The sequence below is a fragment of the Oncorhynchus keta genome, chromosome 14 (assembly GCF_023373465.1).
Source record: "Oncorhynchus keta strain PuntledgeMale-10-30-2019 chromosome 14, Oket_V2, whole genome shotgun sequence".
Classification (NCBI taxonomy): Eukaryota; Metazoa; Chordata; class Actinopteri; order Salmoniformes; family Salmonidae; genus Oncorhynchus; species Oncorhynchus keta.
The window spans coordinates 975,540-995,703 of NC_068434.1; the positions used below are offsets into that span (position 1 = coordinate 975,540).

At 43.3% G+C, this 20,164-nt stretch overlaps 1 protein-coding gene across 3 annotated transcripts in view; it reads left to right on the forward strand.

Moving 5' to 3' along the window:
* The first annotated feature begins 5,742 nt into the window (after positions 1-5,742).
* LOC118374644 (electrogenic sodium bicarbonate cotransporter 1-like) overlaps positions 5,743-20,164 on the forward strand; it is a 165,089-nt gene continuing 150,667 nt past the window's right edge. For 2 of the 3 annotated variants that reach the window (XM_052460801.1, XM_052460800.1), the window contains exon 1: positions 5,743-6,367. In XM_052460801.1, coding sequence (XP_052316761.1) covers positions 5,967-6,367 — 401 coding nt within the window. In that variant the 5' untranslated portion in view covers positions 5,743-5,966. The remainder of the gene's footprint in view (positions 6,368-20,164) is intronic. The other variant, XM_052460802.1, reaches the window with a different exon arrangement.

A 20,164-nucleotide genomic window follows, 5' to 3' on the forward strand; every position in this document is an offset into this window, starting at 1 on the left:
AGTAACACTGACTGGTCCTCTATATAGTAGTAACACTGACTGGTCCTCTATATAGTAGTAACACTGACTGGTCTCTATATAGTAGTAACACTGACTGGTCCTCTATATAGTAGTAACATAGACTGGTCCTCTATATAGTAGTAACACTGACTGGTCCTCTATATAGTAGTAACATTGACTGGTCCTCTATATAGTAGTAACACTGACTGGTCCTCTATATAGTAGTAACACTGACTGGTCCTCTATATAGTAGTAACATTGACTGGTCCTCTATATAGTAGTAACACTGACTGGTCCTCTATATAGTAGTAACATTGACTGGTCCTCTATATAGTAGTAACACTGACTGGTCCTCTATATAGTAGTAACATTGACTGGTCCTCTATATAGTAGTAACACTGACTGGTCCTCTATATAGTAGTAACACTGACTGGTCTCTATATAGTAGTAACACTGACTGGTCCTCTATATAGTAGTAACACTGACTGGTCCTCTATTTAGTAGTAACACTGACTGGTCCTCTATATAGTATTAACACTGACTGGTCCTCTATATAGTAGTAACACTGACTGGTCTCTATATAGTAGTAACACTGACTGGCCCTCTATATAGTAGTAACACTGACTGGTCCTCTATATAGTAGTAACACTGACTGGTCCTCTATATAGTAGTAACACTGACTGGTCCTCTATAGTAATAACACTGCCTGGTCCTCTATATATTAGTAACACTGACTGGTCCTCTATATAGTAGTAACACTGACTGGTCCTCTATATAGTAGTAACATTGACTGGTCCTCTTATAGAACTTAAAGCAGAACATGTCATCCCTGTTGAACTATGTGGAAACTGTACCGGTGAAAGAGAGGCGGACCAAAATGCAGCGTCGTTAGTTTTGTACATCTTTAATAAAGATGAAAATACAACAATCTACAAAACAAGAAACCTGAAAAAAACGAAACAGTCTATCTGGTGCCACAAACACAAAGACAGGAACAATCACCCACAAAACCAAACACAAAACAGGCTACTTAAATATGGTTCCCAATCAGAGACAATGACTAACACCTGCCTCTGATTGAGAACCATATCAGGCCAAACATAGAAATAGACAAACCAGACAAACAACATAGAATGCCCACCCAACTCACGTCCTGACCAACACTAAAACAAGAAAAACACACAAGAACGATGGTCAGAACGTGACAGAAATAGGCAGGTTAAAACAGAACATGTCATCCCTGTTGAACTATGTGGAAACAGGAGGGTTAAAGCAGAACATGTCATCCCTGTTGAACTATGTGGAAACAGGAGGGTTAAAACAGAACATGTCATCCCTGTTGAACTATGTGGAAACAGGAGGGTTAAAGCAGAACATGTCATCCCTGTTGAACTATGTGGAAACAGGAGGGTTAAAGCAGAACATGTCATCCCTGTTGAACTATGTGGAAACAGGAGGGTTAAAACAGAACATGTCATCCCTGTTGAACTATGTGGAAACAGGAGGGTTAAAGCAGAACATGTCATCCCTGTTGAACTATGTGGAAACAGGAGGGTTAAAGCAGAACATGTCATCCCTGTTGAACTATGTGGAAACAGGAGGGTTAAAGCAGAACATGTCATCCCTGTTGAACTATGTGGAAACAGGAGGGTTAAAGCAGAACATGTCATCCCTGTTGAACTATGTGGAAACAGGAGGGTTAAAGCAGAACATGTCATCCCTGTTGAACTATGTGGAAACAGGAGGGTTAAAACAGAACATGTCATCCCTGTTGAACTATGTGGAAACAGGAGGGTTAAAACAGAACATGTCATCCCTGTTGAACTATGTGGAGACAGGAGGGTTAAAACAGAACATGTCATCCCTGTTGAACTATGTGGAAACAGGAGGGTTAAAGCAGAACATGTCATCCCTGTTGAACTATGTGGAAACAGGAGGGTTAAAGCAGAACATGTCATCCCTGTTGAACTATGTGGAAACAGGAGGGTTAAAACAGAACATGTCATCCCTGTTGAACTATGTGGAAACAGGAGGGTTAAAACAGAACATGTCATCCCTGTTGAACTATGTGGAAACAGGAGGGTTAAAACAGAATATTTTATTTATTTATTTTATTTATTTCACCTTCATTTATTCAGGTAGGCTCGTTGAGAACAAGTTCTCATTTACAACTGCGACCTGGCCAATATAAAGCAAAGCAGTTCGACACATACATCAACACAGAATTACACATGGAATAAACAAACATGCAGTCAATAATACAGTAGAAAAAGTCTATATACAGTGTGTGCAAAGGAGGTAAGGTAAGGGAGGTAAGGCAATGAATAAGCCATAGTGGCGAAGTAGTTATAATATACCAATTTAACACTGGAGTGATAGATGTGCAGAAGATGAATGTGCAAGTAGAGATACTGGGGTGCAAAGGAGCAAGATAAATAAATAAATACAGTATGGGGATGAGGTAGTTGGATGGGCTATTTACAGATTAATTATGTACAGGTGCAGTGATCTGTGAGCTGCTCTGAAAGCTGGTGCTTAAAGCTTAGTAAGCGAGATGTGAGTCTCCCGCTTCAGTGATTTTTGCAGTTTGTACCAGTCATTGGCAGCAGAGAACTGGAAGGAAAGGTGGCCAAAAGAGGAATTGGCTTTGGGGGTGACCGTTGAGATATACCTGCTGGAGCGCGTGCTAAGGGTGGGTGCTGCTATGGTGACCAGTGAGCGGAGATAATTCGGGGCTTTATCTTGCTTGTAGATGACCTGGAGCCAGTGGGTTTGGCGGCAAGTATAAAGCAAGGGCCAGCCAATGAAAGAGTACAGGTCGCAATGGTGGATAGTATAAGGGGCTTTGGTGACAAAACGGATGGCACTGTGATAGACTGCATCCAATTTGTTGAGTAGAGTGTTGGAGGCTATTTTGTAGATGACATCACCAAAGTCGAGAATCTGTATAATTGTCAGTTTCACGAGGGTATGTTTGGCGGCATGAGTGAAGGATGCTTTGTTGCGAAATAGGAAGCATATTTTAGATGTAATTTTGGATTGGAGATGCTTAATGTGAGTCTGGAAGGAGAGTTTACAGTCTAGCCAGACACCTAGGTATTTGTACTTGTCCACATATTCTAAGTCAAAACCGTCCAGAGTAGTGGTGCTGGACGGGTGGTCAGGTGGGGGCAGCGATCGGTTGAAGACTATGCATTTAGTTTTGCTTGCATTTAAGAGCAGTTGGAGTCCACGGAACGAGAGTTCTACGGCATTGAAGCTTGTCTGGAGGTTAGTTAACACAGTGTCCAAAGAAGGGCCAGAAGTATACAGAATGGTGTTGTCTGCGTAGAGGTGGATCAGAGAATCACCCGCAGCAAGAGTGACATCATTGATGTATACAGAGAAGAGAGTCGGCCCGAGAATTGAACCCTGTGGCACCCTCAGAGAGAGAGTGCCATAGGCCCGGACAACAGGCCCTCTAATTTCACACACTGAACTCTATCAGAGAAATAGATGGTGAACCAGGTGAGGAAGTCATTTGAGAAACCAAGGCTGTTGAGTCTGCCGCTAAAAATGTGGTGATTGACAGTAGAAAGCCTTGTCCAGGTCGATGAATATGGCTGCACAGTAATGTCTCTTATCGATGGCAGTTATGATATCGTTTAGGACCTTGAGCGTGGCTGAGGTGCACCCATGATCAGCTCGGATACCAGATTGCATAGCGGAGAAGGTATGGTGGGATTCGAAATGGTCGGTAATCTGTTTGTTAACTTGGCTTTCGAAGACCTTAGAAAGGCAGGGTCGGATAGATATAGGTCTGTAACAGTTTGGGTCTAGAGTGTCTCCCCCTTTGAAGAGGGGGATTATCGCGGCAACTTCACAATCTTTGGGATCTCAGACGATATGAAAGAGAGGTTGAACAGGCTAGTAATAGGGGTTGCAACAACTTCGACAGATAATTGGCAGCTCTTTCAGAACATCAGCTATCTGGATTTGGGTGAAGGAGAAATGGGGAGGCTTGGGCAAGTTGCTGTGGGGGGTGCAGGGCAGTTGACTGGGGTAGTCAGGTGGAAAGCATGGCCAGCCGTAGAAAAATGCTTACATGTCATCCCTGTTAAACTATGTGGATACAGGCAGGGTTACATTAGAACATGTCAACCCTGTTGTACTATCTTGCTGTCCTGAAGTGTTGCATAATCTCTTGGTCTGACTGGCATTCCTCTGCATGACTTCCAGTGATATCAGAGCTGTGGACTTGGCAGGCAAGGGTCCGGTAGCGTGAAGGAATCTGCTTCAGTGGATGTTTCATTGATATTCACTAGTGGCTGAAATGCAAGTGAAAAGAGCAGGGTGTCTTGGCACAATGATATCTTTGTATTGGTTCGTTGTTGTGTTGCTCTCCTGGTCTGTCTGTATGTTTTGGCAAAGCACACAGTCTTTCTCTAGGAGCACGGCTTTCCCAACACACAGTCTTTCTCTAGGAGCATGGCTTTCCCAACAGTCTTTCTCTAGGAGCATGGCTTTCCCAGCAGTCTTTCTCTAGGAGCACGGCTTTCCCAACACACAGTCTTTCTCTGGGAGCATGGCTTTCCCAACAGTCTTTCTCCAGGAGCATGGCTTTCCCTGCAGTCTTTCTCTAGGAGCATGGCTTTCCTAGCAGTCTTTCTCTAGGAGCACGGCTTTCCCAACACAGTCTTTCTCCCGGAGCATGGCTTTCCTAACACAGTCTTTCTCTAGAGCATGGCTTTCCTAACAGTCTTTCTCTGAGAGCACGGCTTTCCCAACACACAGTCTTTCTCTAGGAGCATGGCTTTCCCTGCAGTCTTTCTCTAGGAGCATGGCTTTCCTAGCAGTCTTTCTCTAGGATCACAGCTTTCTCAACACAGTCTTTCTCTAGAGCATGGCTTTCCTAACAGTCTTTCTCTGAGAGCACGGCTTTCCCAACACACAGTCTTTCTCTAGGAGCATGGCTTTCCCAACACACAGTCTTTCTCTAGGAGCATGGCTTTCCCAACACACAGTCTTTCTCTAGGAGCATGGCTTTCCCAACAGTCTTTCTCTAGGAGCATGGCTTTCCCAACACACAGTCTTTCTCTCGGAGCACGGCTTTCCCAACACAGTGTTCCTAGAGAAAGACATTATTCACCATTTTAATAATGATGGAACATGTACAATATGTTCCACCAGAGACTGCATTGTTAATACTATAGGGATCACTGGTAACCAGCTATCACCAACCAACCATATCACATGTGCGTGTGCATTCTGTGTGCACGTGTGTGTGTCCTACATAGAACTAATGGGAAAGGCACTATTCTCTTTATCAACAGGCTGTTCAGTTCAACTTCTGACTACCAATACTTGTCACCGACACCACTTGTTGTAAGTGTCTATAGTCATGTGATCCATGTTAAACACATCTGAAGAGGGCTAGTGTTGAAAAGTAGTATTTATATTTCAGTATTTTTGATATCCTGCTTTTTTATGTGGGCACTGATGCTTGACTAAATATTCAAATTAGAAAACAAGGGAGAGAGAAAGCAAAGCTTTCTTGTTGAGAATGGGCAGTTTGTGAAACATTTCCTAATTCTTAATGAGGGACTCATGGCACTATGCCAAGCTGGGGGACCAATAAAATGGGCTCTATTAGGTGGGAGAGGGGGCAGAGGGGAGGGTAAGGGGGCTGACTGGGTGACCAATGGAGAGGGTTTCTATTTGAGCTGTGGAGGGGACAGAGAGGAGGGGGGCTGGCTGTGGGGGACTGGGGGACCCCCTCACCCTCCCTCTACCTGGTTCTAAGAGAGCTCCAGTAGGGACAGAGGACAGACGACAGTAACTTTCCCACAGAGGTGTAGCTGTTGATTTATCTGTGGATGGTTCCCACCTGCACTCCTTCTGGGACCTAGTTTGATAACCCTAACCTTTTGGACAGTTGGGTTAGCTAACCCTTACCCTTGGACAGTTGGGGGTGAAAAGTTACAGAGATGTCTGAGAACAACAACAACAACCACGAAGAGAAGGAGAAGGAAAGGGATGGAGAAAAGGAGAAGGAGAGGGATGGAGAGAGGGATGAGGACTGGAATGAGGAGAGGGATGAGGTTCTTGTTAGGATTCCTCCACCTCCACCTCAAGTGGTCAGAGTTGGCCAGCTGGCCCCAGGGGCCAAGATGAATGGGTTAGGAGATGAGGGAAAAACCAACCTGGATGGGCAGCAGCCTGTAAGCCGTAGTATCTTCCCTTTCTCTCCAGTCTCTCCAGCGGGCGAGAGGATCCGCATTATGCTGGGAGAGGATGATGATGGACCATCACCACCTCAACTCTTCACTGAGCTGGATGAGCTGCTCTCTGTGGATGGGCAGGAGATGGAGTGGAAGGAGACAGCCAGGTAGGATGTCTAACTCTAACCCTAACCTAACTAATAGTCAGGTAGGACGTCTAACTCTAACCCTAACCTAACTAATAGTCAGGTAGGACGTCTAACTCTAACCTTAACCTAACTAATAGTCAGGTAGGATGTCTAACTCTAACCCTAACCTAACTAATAGTCAGGTAGGACGTCTAACTCTAACCCTAACCTAACTAATAGTCAGGTAGGACGTCTTATAGCCCAGAACCTTCATTAGATTCATTCAATATAACATTTAACGATTCAAAGTAAAGCATAGTATATTGAGTTTATTTTTTAAAGTTAATACAATTCAGTAATTGGACACCTAAAAAGATTATTATGGACACCTAAAATTATTATTATTATTATTATTATTATTATGAGTAATAAATTCCTACGTTTTGGGTGGTGGTGGGCCTCTGCCAGATACAGGCTGGTTCCGACATGCCAGAGGAACACTGGTGTCAACATGGTAGATAAACACTGGTGTCAACATGGTAGATAAACACTATGGTCAACATGGTAGATAAACACTGGTATCAACATGGTAGATAAACACTGGTGTCAAGATGGTAGATAAACACTGGTGTCAACATGGTAGATAAACACTATGGTCAACATGGTAGATAAACACTGGTGTCAACATGGTAGATACACACTGGTGTCAACATGGTAGATAAACACTGGTGTCAAGATGGTAGATAAACACTGGTGTCAACATGGCAGATAAACACTGGTGTCAAGATGGTAGATAAACACTGGTGTCAACATGGTAGATAAACACTGGTGTCAACATGGTAGATAAACACTGGTGTCAACATGGTAGATAAACACTGGTGTCAACATGGTAGATAAACAACACTGGTGTATCAACATGGTAGATAAACACTGGTGTCAAGATGGTAGATAAACACTGGTGTCAACATGGTAGATAAACACTATGGTCAACATGGTAGATAAACACTGGTGTCAACATGGTAGATACACACTGGTGTCAACATGGTAGATAAACACTGGTGTCAAGATGGTAGATAAACACTGGTGTCAACATGGCAGATAAACACTGGTGTCAAGATGGTAGATAAACACTGGTGTCAACATGGTAGATAAACACTGGTGTCAACATGGTAGATAAACACTGGTGTCAACATGGTAGATAAACACTGGTGTCAACATGGTAGATAAACACTGGTGTCAACATGGTAGATAAACACTGGTGTCAACATGGCAGATGAACACTATGGTCAACATGGTAGATAAACACTGGTGTCAACATGGTAGATAAACACTGGTGTCAACATGGTAGATAAACACTGGTGTCAACATGGTAGATAAACACTGGTGTCAACATGGTAGATAAACACTGGTGTCAAGATGGCAGATAAACACTGGTGTCAACATGGTAGATAAACACTATTGTCAACATGGTAGATAAACACTATTGTCAACATGGTAGATAAACACTGGTGTCAACATAGTAGATAAACACTATTGTCAACATGGTAGATAAACACTGGTGTCAACATGGTAGATAAACACTGGTGTCAACATGGTAGATAAACGCTACACTGGTGTCAACATGGTAGATAAACAGTATTGTCAACATGGTAGATAAACACTGGTGTCAACATGGTAGATAAACACTGGTGTCAACATGGTAGATAAACACTGGTGTCAACATGGTAGATAAACACTGGTGTCAACATGGTAGATAAACACTGGTGTCAAGATGGCAGATAAACACTGGTGTCAACATGGTAGATAAACACTATTGTCAACATGGTAGATAAACACTATTGTCAACATGGTAGATAAACACTGGTGTCAACATAGTAGATAAACACTATTGTCAACATGGTAGATAAACACTATTGTCAACATGGTAGATAAACACTGGTGTCAACATAGTAGATAAACACTGGTGTCAACATGGTAGATAAACACTGGTGTCAACATGGTAGATAAACACTGGTGTCAACATGGTAGATAAACACTGGTGTCAACATGGTAGATAAACACTGGTGTCAACATGGTAGATAAACACTGGTGTCAACATGGTATATAAACACTGGTGTCAACATGGTAGATAAACACTGGTGTCAACATGGTAGATAAACACTATTGTCAACATGGTAGATACACACTGGTGTCAACATGGTAGATAAACACTGGTGTCAACATGGTAGATAAACACTATGGTCAACATGGTAGATAAACACTGGTGTCAACATGGTAGATAAACACTGGTGTCAACATGGTAGATACACACTGGTGTCAACATGGCAGATAAACACTGGTGTCAACATGGTAGATAAACACTGGTGTCAACATGGTAGATAAACACTGGTGTCAACATGGTAGATAAACACTGGTGTCAACATGGTAGATAAACAGTGGTGTCAACATGGTAGATAAACACTGGTGTCAACATGGTAGATAAACACTGGTGTCAACATGGTAGATACACACTGTAGTCAACATGGTAGATAAACACTATTGTCAACATAGTAGATAAACACTGGTGTCAACATGGTAGATAAACACTGGTGTCAAGATGGTACATACACACTGGTGTCAACATGGTAGATAAACACTGGTGTCAACATGGTAGATAAACACTATTGTCAACATAGTAGATAAACACTGGTGTCAACATGGTAGATAAACACTGGTGTCAAGATGGTACATACACACTGGTGTCAACATGGTAGATAAACACTGGTGTCAACATGGTAGATAAACACTATGGTCAACATGGTAGATAAACACTATGGTCAACATGGTAGATAAACACTGGTGTCAAGATGGTAGATAAACACTGGTGTCAACATGGTAGATAAACACTGGTGTCAACATGGTAGATAAACACTGGTGTCAACATGGTAGATAAACACTGGTGTCAACATGGTAGATAAACACTGGTGTCAAGATGGTAGATAAACACTGGTGTCAACATGGTAGATAAACACTGGTGTCAAGATGGTAGATAAACACTGGTGTCAACATGGTAGATAAACACTGGTGTCAAGATGGTAGATAAACACTGGTGTCAACATGGTAGATAAACACTGGTGTCAACATGGTAGATAAACACTGGTGTCAACATGGTAGATACACACTGGTGTCAACATGGTAGATAAACACTGGTGTCAACATGGCAGATGAACACTATGGTCAACATGGTAGATAAACACTGGTGTCAACATGGTAGATAAACACTGGTGTCAACATGGTAGATAAACACTGGTGTCAACATGGTAGATAAACACTATGGTCAACATGGTAGATAAACACTGGTGTCAAGATGGTAGATAAACACTGGTGTCAACATGGTAGATAAACACTGGTGTCAACATGGTAGATAAACACTGGTGTCAACATGGTAGATAAACACTATGGTCAACATGGTAGATAAACACTGGTGTCAAGATGGTAGATAAACACTGGTGTCAAGATGGTAGATAAACACTGGTGTCAAGATGGTAGATAAACACTGGTGTCAACATGGTAGATACACACTGGTGTCAACATGGTAGATAAACACTGGTGTCAACATGGTAGATAAACACTATTGTCAACATAGTAGATAAACACTGGTGTCAACATGGTAGATAAACACTGGTGTCAAGATGGTACATACACACTGGTGTCAACATGGTAGATAAACACTGGTGTCAACATGGTAGATAAACACTATGGTCAACATGGTAGATAAACACTATGGTCAACATGGTAGATAAACACTGGTGTCAAGATGGTAGATAAACACTGGTGTCAAGATGGTAGATAAACACTGGTGTCAAGATGGCAGATAAACACTGGTGTCAACATGGTAGATAAACACTATTGTCAACATGGTAGATAAACACTGGTGTCAACATGGTAGATAAACACTATTGTCAACATGGTAGATAAACACTGGTGTCAACATGGTAGATAAACACTATGGTCAACATGGTAGATAAACACTGGTGTCAAGATTGTACATACACACTGGTGTCAACATGGTAGATAAACACTATTGTCAACATGGTAGATAAACACTGGTGTCAACATAGTAGATAAACACTCGTGTCAACATAGTAGATAAACACTGGTGTCAACATGGTAGATAAACACTGGTGTCAACATGGTAGATAAACACTGGTGTCAACATGGTAGATAAACACTATTGTCAACATGGTAGATAAACACTGGTGTCAACATGGTAGATAAACACTGGTGTCAACATAGTAGATAAACACTGGTGTCAACATGGTAGATAAACACTGGTGTCAACATGGTAGATAAACACTATGGTCAACATGGTAGATAAACACTGGTGTCAACATAGTAGATAAACACTGGTGTCAACATGGTAGATAAACACTATGGTCAACATGGTAGATAAACACTGGTGTCAACATGGTAGATAAACACTGGTGTCAACATGGTAGATAAACACTGGTGTCAACATGGTAGATAAACACTGGTGTCAAGATGGTACATACACACTGGTGTCAACATGGTAGATAAACACTATAGTCAACATGGTAGATAAACACTGGTGTCAACATAGTAGATAAACACTGGTGTCAACATGGTAGATAAACACTGGTGTCAACATGGTAGATAAACACTGGTGTCAACATGGTAGATAAACACTATGGTCAACATGGTACATACACACTGGTGTCAACATGGTAGATAAACACAGGTGTCAACATGGTAGATAAACACTATGGTCAACATGGTACATACACACTGGTGTCAACATGGTAGATAAACAATGGTGTCAACATGGTAGATAAACACTGGTGTCAACATGGTACATACACACTGGTGTCAACATGGTAGATAAACACTGGTGTCAACATGGTAGATAAACACTATGGTCAACATGCCAGATGAACACTGGTGTCAACATGGTAGATAAACACTGGTGTCAACATGGTACATACACACTGGTGTCAACATGGTAGATAAACAATGGTGTCAACATGGTACATACACACTATGGTCAACATGGTAGATAAACACTGGTGTCAACATAGTAGATAAACACTGGTGTCAACATGGTAGATAAACACTGGTGTCAACATGGTAGATACACACTGGTGTCAACATGGTAGATAAACACATTTGGAAATGTTAGGATAATTTTCCTCTTCACTTGCAGTCACCTGGTAGCCTAGACCAGTCCACACACGTTTTTTAACTGTCTGACTGATTAGAGTGGTGTTGATTGCCTTTGACGATCGCTTATCATCTTCAACCGTCAGTGAGTCCATCTTACCGAGTCTACCAAATGCATTGTTTTAAGTACTCTAAAACCAGATTTGCCCCAACAAAAAATGCATCAACCCCGAAAAATATATTAATTTATTATTAACCCTGCATTACAATTGTAATACAGATGTTTATTTAATTATGGATCCATAATTAATTACTATGGGAATAAATATCCCTGAATGATATGTGGACAACTATTTCAGCACCGTTTTTTGCCGCTCTAAAACAAGCATAGGGATTGGTATTGATAAATCAATGAGTTTTTAATTTTCACTGAATCTTTGTTTGGGTATTGGTTAGCCTACAATTAGGGTGTGGAAATGTTAGGATTATTTTGCTCGAGTACAGTAGCTACTCCCGACTGGTTACGTTGTACAGCACCATATTTTCCAGAAAAATGGGGGATTCATTTTAAATTTTTCTTGGAATAGAAACACCATAACATTAATCAAATTAATTAACGTACATTTCTTAACCTCTCTAGGGTAGCGTCGGTAGCGTCTCATCTGGCCAACATCCAATGAGATTGCAGAGGGTTAAATTCAAATACAGAAATACTCATTAGAAAAAATTCAGAAAACAAAACATATTTTACAAGGTGTTAGGGCCGTGGTTCCGAGGTGGGAACATCAATCAGCGGAAATTTCAAGTGCGCCACGTATAGTTTTTGATAAAACTCAAACTTTCATTAAAATGCACATACAATGTACTGCATTAAAGCTACACTCGTTGTGAATCTAGCTACCGAGACAGATTTGTAAAATGCTTTTCGGCGAAAGCATGAGAAGCTATTATCTGATAGCATACACCCCCCAAAGTACTGCAACGCTACTTAAAACGCCAGATTTTGCGTTACCCGGCGCTACCCAAATCGCATAAATAAAATATAAAACATTCATTACCGTTGACGAGCTTACATTTACATTTACATTTAAGTCATTTAGCAGACGCTCTTATCCAGAGCGACTTACAAATTGGTGCATTCACCTTATGACATCCAGTGGAACAGTCACTTTACAATAGTGCATCTAAATCTTAAAAGGGGGGGGGTGAGAAGGATTACTTATCCTATCCTAGGTATTCCTTAAAGAGGTGGGGTTTCAGGTGTCTCCGGAAGGTGGTGATTGACTCCGCTGTCCTGGCGTCGTGAGGGAGTTTGTTCCACCATTGGGGGGCCAGAGCAGCGAACAGTTTTGACTGGGCAGTCCTTCCCCGGGAGGAAGAGCAGCTCCGTCTTGCCGAGGTTCAGCTTGAGGTGGTGATCCGTCATCCACACTGATATGTCTGCCAGACATGCAGAGATGCGATTCGCCACCTGGTCATCAGAAGGGGGAAAGGAGAAGATTAATTGTGTGTCGTCTGCATAGCAATGATAGGAGAGACCATGTGAGGTTATGACAGAGCCAAGTGACTTGGTGTATAGCGAGAATAGGAGAGGGCCTAGAAAAGAGCCCTGGGGACACCAGTGGTGAGAGCGCGTGGTGAGGAGACAGATTCTCGCCACGCCACCTGGTAGGAGCGACCTGTCAGGTAGGACGCAATCCAAGCGTGGGCCGCGCCGGAGATGCCCAACTCGGAGAGGGTGGAGAGGAGGATCTGATGGTTCACAGTATCGAAGGCAGCCGATAGGTCTAGAAGGATGAGAGCAGAGGAGAGAGAGTTAGCTTTAGCAGTGCGGAGCGCCTCTCAGTGATACAGAGAAGAGCAGTCTCAGTTGAATGACTAGTCTTGAAACCTGACTGATTTGGATCAAGAAGGTCATTCTGAGAGAGATAGCGGGAGAGCTGGCCAAGGACGGCACGTTCAAGAGTTTTGGAGAGAAAAGAAAGAAGGGATACTGGTCTGTAGTTGTTGACATCGGAGGGATCGAGTGTAGGTTTTTTCAGAAGGGGTGCAACTCTCGCTCTCTTGAAGACGGAAGGGACGTAGCCAGCGGTCAGTGATGAGTTGATGAGCGAGGTGAGGTAAGGTAAGGGAGAAGGTCTCCGGAAATGGTCTGGAGAAGAGAGGATAGGGTCAAGCGGGCAGGTTGTTGGGCGGCCGGCCGTCACAAGACGCGAGATTTCATCTGGAGAGAGAGGGGAGAAAGAGGTCAGAGCACAGGGTAGGGCAGTGTGAGCAGAACCAGCGGTGTCGTTTGACTTAGCAAACGAGGATCGGATGTCGTCGACCTTCTTTTCAAAATGGTTGACGAAGTCATCTGCAGAGAGGGAGGAGGGGGGAGGATTCAGGAGAGAGGAGAAGGTGGCAAAGAGCTTCCTAGGGTTAGAGGCAGATGCTTGGAATTTAGAGTGGTAGAAAGTGGCTTTAGCAGCAGAGACAGAAGAGGAAAATGTAGAGAGGAGGGAGCGAAAGGATGCCAGGTCCGCAGGGAGGCGAGTTTTCCTCCATTTCCGCTCGGCTGCCCGGAGCCCTGTTCTGTGAGCTCGCAATGAGTCGTCGAGCCACGGAGCGGGAGGGGAGGACCGAGCCGGCCTGGAGGATAGGGGGCATAGAGAGTCAAAGGATGCAGAAAGGGAGGAGAGGAGGGTTGAGGAGGCAGAATCAGGAGATAGGTTGGAGAAGGTTTGAGGGGAGAGAGAGCGGAGGTTGGGACGGCGCGATACCATCCGAGTAGGGGCAGTGTGGGAAGTGTTGGATGAGAGCGAGAGGGAAAAGGATACAAGGTAGTGGTCGGAGACTTGGAGGGGAGTTGCAATGAGGTTAGTGGAAGAACAGCATCTAGTAAAGATGAGGTCGAGCGTATTGCCTGCCTTGTGAGTAGGGGGGGAAGGTGAGAGGGTGAGGTCAAAAGAGGAGAGGAGTGGAAAGAAGGAGGCAGAGAGGAATGAGTCAAAGGTAGACGTGGGGAGGTTAAAAGTCGCCCAGAACTGTGAGAGGTGAGCCGTCCTCAGGAAAGGAGCTTATCAAGGCATCAAGCTCATTGATGAACTCTCCGAGGGAACCTGGAGGGCGATAAATGATAAGGATGTTAAGCTTGAAAGGGCTGGTAACTGTGACAGCATGGAATTCAAAGGAGGCGATAGACAGATGGGTAAGGGGAGAAAGAGAGAATGACCACTTGGGAGAGATGAGGATCCCGGTGCCACCACCCCGCTGACCAGAAGCTCTCGGGGTGTGCGAGAACACGTGGGCGGACGAAGAGAGAGCAGTAGGAGTAGCAGTGTTGTCTGTGGTGATCCATGTTTCCGTCAGTGCCAAGAAGTCGAGGGACTGGAGGGAGGCATAGGCTGAGATGAACTCTGCCTTGTTGGCCGCAGATCGGCAGTTCCAGAGGCTACCGGAGACCTGGAACTCCACGTGGGTCGTGCGCGCTGGGACCACCAGATTAGGGTGGCCGCGGCCACGCGGTGTGGAGCGTTTGTATGGTCTGTGCAGAGAGGAGAGAACAGGGATAGACAGACACATAGTTGACAGGCTACAGAAGAGGCTATGCTAATGCAAAGGAGATTGGAATGACAAGTGGACTACACGTCTCGAATGTTCAGAAAGTTAAGCTTACGTAGCAGGAATCTTATTGACTAAAATGATTAAAATGATACAGTACTGCTGAAGTAGGCTAGCTGGCAGTGGCTGCTTTGTTGACTTTGTAGGCTAGCTGGCAGTGGCTGCGTTGTTGACACTACACTAATCAAGTCGTTCCGTTGAGTGTAATAGTTTCTACAGTGCTGCTATTCGGGGGCTAGCTGGCTAGCTAGCAGTGTTGATTACGTTACCTTTGTGTTAAAAGAACGACAATAGCTGGCTAGCTAACCTAGAAAATCGCTCTAGACTACACAATTATCTTTGATACAAAGACGGCTATGTAGCTAGCTATGTAGCTAGCTACGATCAAACAAATCAAACCGTTGTACTGTAATGAAATTAAATGAAAATGTGATACTACCTGTGATACTAGCTTCTTTCTTGGCACTCCTATATATCCCATAAACATCACAATTGGGTCCTTTTCCCGATTAAATCCGTCATTGTATAGCCAAAATGTCATTTTCTGAAGACCGGTCTGATCCAGGAATATTCACCTTTACAAGACGCAATGTCACTTTTTAAAATGACAAAAGGTGCCTATATACTTTTACAAAACACTTCAAACTACTTTCTAAACCAACTTTAGGTATTAATAAACGTTAATTAGCTATACAATTCATCACGGGGCGATTTGTATTCGATAGCAGCTCGTCTGGAAATCAACGGCCATCTTTGCCATTTTAATAACTTCCTGTTGACAAACTGAAACAGGAAAGGGTAAAACGTAATAGAACCAAGGATTAAGTCTGCTCAAAATGCCAGAAATGGCGACATCGTGTGGAAGCTGTAGGCGTTTACATTACTGCTTCATGTATTTGCGTTCGTCTTCAACAATACATTGACTGGCGGAGTAATATATTTTTTGTGTTTTTGGAGAACAGTTTTTCGAGGGATTTTTACTGCTAAACACGTTGTGTTATAGCCACAGACACGATTTAACCAGTTTTAGAGACTTCAGAGTGTTTTCTATCCACACATACTAATCATATGCATATACTATATTCCTGGCATGAGTAGCAGGATGCTGAAATGTTGCGCAATTTTTAACAGAATGTTCGAAAAAGTAGGGGGTAGGCTTAAGTTTAATGAACGTTTGAGTTTTAACGAGTGCTATTAGCATTTAGCGTAGCGCATTTGCATTTCCAGCTGGCTAGATGAGACGCCTGCGTGTCGGGTGGGCTTAACAGGTTAAAAAGTAGCGATATTTTGGAGATGATTTTGTTTCAAATAACCGAAAATGAGTGATTGAAATCTGAATAAAGGGAAAAAGGCCATTCATGAACTTGGGGTGCGAAATTCTTACTAATTTGTAAATAAAGCCAGTTTGTTATTTAGAATCATTTATTTCTTTTTTTGAGAGGGGAGGTAACCCTATTTTTGGGAAAATCGTCAGACCACATGTCAAATGAAATTCCCCCACTTGTATTTACCCAAGGTGGCAGGTAGCCTAGTGGTTAGAGCGTTAGGCCAGTAACCGAAAGGTTGCTAGATAAAATCCCTGAGCTGACATGGTAAACATGTCGTTCTGCCCCTGAACAAGGCAGTTAACCCACTGTTCCTAGGCAGTCATTGTAAATAACTGCAATCCCCCTATCGGGATAAGTGTCATCAACAACCGCTGAATAGCATAGCGCTACATACAATAAATATTACTATAAATGAATGAAATCACAAGTGCTATATAGGAAAACACAGCTTAGCCTTTTGTTAATCCACCTGTCGTGTCAGATTTTGATATTATGCTTTACAGCGAAAGCAATCAAAGCGCTTGTGTAAGTTTATCGATCAATGTTCGATCAATCACACGATAAAACATTAAATACATTTAGCATCAGGTAGGTCGGTCACGAAAATCAGAAAAGCAATCAAATTAATAGTTTACCTTTGATGATCTTCGGATGTTTTCACTCACGAGACTCCCATTTACACAACAAATGTTCCGCTTGTTCCATAAAGATGATTTTTATATCCAAAATACCTCCGTTTGTTTGTCGCGTTATGTTCAGAAATCCACAGGAAAGAGCGGTCAAGACAACGCAGATGAAAATTCCAAATAGTTTACATTATGTCCACAGAAACTTGTCAAACTTTTTTTATAATCAATCCTCAGGTTGTTTTTAAAATATATAATCGATAATATATCAACCGTAAATGTCTTTCACAGTAGGAGAGGGAAAGGAAATGGCTGTCCGAATTCTGTTGCGCAAGCAAAACTCATGTGACCACTTGACGCGATGTTATCGTTCTGGCTCATTTTTTCAAAATAAAAGCCTGAAACTATGTCTGAAGACTGTTGACACCTTGAGGAAGCGATAGGAAAAGGAATCTGTTTCATATCCCTTTAAATCCAGCAAAGGGAAGCTATGGGACATGGAGTTTTCAAAATAGAAGCCACTTCCTGTTTAGATTTTCCTCAGGGTTTCACCTGCAATGTCAGTTCTGTTATGCTCACAGACAATATTTTGACAATTTTGGAAACTTTAGAGTGTGTTCTATCCAATACTAATAATACTACGCATATATTAGCAACTGAGACTGAGGAGCTGTCTGTTTACAGTGGACACCTTTTCACCCAAGCTACTCAATACTGCCCCTGTAGCCATATGAAATTAACTGACTTGCCTGTTTAAATTTTAAAAAGTTATCTCAACTCCATGACCACTGACAGTTGTTGTTGTTGCCTGATGCAGGACTCTTGTGCCAGAGGAGAGACTCTCAGACTGAAAACACCTCCATTAATTGCCACAGTTTAGACTACCGATAGATCAGTGTTCTAACTCCCCCTCGAAGGTAGTGTGGTGCAATGACAGAATGGCACCATAAATTCTTAACTTTTAAAATAAGAACCACTGTACATCCACTGAGGGCTGCTTGTTGTCCTCAGAACTCCAAAGGTAGAGACATACTAACTCTATAAGCGTTTGCGATGTTAAGCGATGCTTTCAAGGCGAGCTCGAGCAGACGGCTCAGGAGACATAGCCAGGATGCATCTCCGACAGCACTTGTCATACTCCTTCACATAATGCTCCATCTTGGGCCAGAATAAATGTTGCCTTGCCAAATTAAGAAGGCAAGGTCATGCACACCACTCAATGCTTTATCCTTCATACTTTTGGGCAGCACATACTGATGTGTCTTTTGTTTGCTCAAAAGGTCATTTGTCACCCTGTAAAGCACTCCATCTTGAACCCTGAGCTTTTCCCACTGCTTGATGTTTGCAAGGCTTTGTGAATTAAATCCATCCGTCTCTCGTCTTGAAGGCCGTCTTTTGCGTTTGACAAACAGGATAGCCCTTGAAATTGTAGGATCAAGTTCTTGGCTCCGGTGAAGCTCCTCGAAAGACATCGCAGGAAGGGAGTCTTGGCCTGGAGATATGAGTTGTTGCACAGACTGCGCTAACTGAACCGCTCGAGCTTCAGTCGCTACATCCCACTAATTATAGACTTCACAGATCGCTTTCACTACTGCAGAGACACAGGTTAAAGGACAGCTGTCGGACTGATTTCCAGAGATTTTCCCAGCTTGTTTTTTCACTATGTGACTCTGGACCTTCAAGCAAAACACATCTTGATTCCCATCTTCCCCTATAGCATCGGCTTCAGCAAGCAGACTGCCATAGTTCTCACTGATCAACCTGTGACTAACTAACTTGGCAAATGGGTCCCTACTGAGGGCGTCAGCCACAATGTTCTTTGTCCCTTCGATATGCTTTAGATCGAATGAGTAGGGAGTCAATGTAGCTACCCAGCGTTGTTTACAGGGAGTCAATAGCAGTCTGGCCTGCGCTGGTGCTCTGAGCATGTGCCCCTCTACCCTCCTTCCTCTCACCTTCCTTCCTAATCTGAGCTGATCTAGACAGTCCTATCTGATGAGCGAGTTGTGTGATAAGAATTCCCAAGTCAGGATTGGCCACCTCTGAACTATCTGAGACGGTGTCACTAGGCATAATTACAGGAGCTGAGGGTGTGTCGTTAGGCACCCGAGTTGAGCAAAATATTGGTGAATCTACAACATCTATAATTCTGGCTGTGGTCTTTGGCAACTCCCTGAAAAACCTCCCTCTCCCAAGACCCAGTTCAAGCTCATCACTGGAAACACTGTCTCCTCTTCCAACCATATAAGTCATATTCACTATATGATACCAACTGGCAAGGACCAACTGTCAAGTGTCTACACTGACATTTTCAAACTCTCCCTGACCGAGTCTGTAATACCCACATGTTTCAAGCAGACCACCGTAATCCCTGTACCCAAGAAAGCGAAGCTAACCTGCCTAAATGATTACCGCCCCGTAGCAGCCATGAAGTGCTTTGAAAGGCTGGTCATGGTTCACATCAACACCATCATGCCAGAAACCCTAGACCCTCTCCAGTTAGCTTACTGTCCCAACAGATCCACAGATGACACAATCTCAATCACACTCCACACGGCCCTTTCTCACCTGGACAAAAGGAACACCTATGTGAGAATGCTGTTCATTGATTACCGCTCAGCGTTCAACACCATAGTGCCCACACATCTCATCACTAAACTAAAGACCCAGGGACTAAACACCTCCCTCTGCAACTGTATCCTGGACTTCCTGACGGTCCACCCCCAGGTGTTAGGAGTAGGCAACAACACATCTGACATGCTGATCCTCAACACTGGGACCCCTCAGGGGTGCGTGCTTAGTTCCCTCCTGTACTCCCTGTTCACCCACGACTGCATGGCCGAGCACGACTCCAAAACCATCATTGAGTTTGCTGATGACACAACAGTCACCGACACCGACAATGATGAGACAGCCTATAGGGAGGAGACCTGAGACCTATCTGACTGTAAGGCGCTACAGAGGGTACTGTAAATGGCCCAGTACATTATTGCCCCCCCAGTTTGTTTTTACACAGCTGCTACTTGCTGTTTATCATCTATGCAAAGTCAATTTACAATTACCTTGACTAACCAATGCCCCCGCACATTGACTCAGTATCGGTAGCCCCTGTATATAGCCTC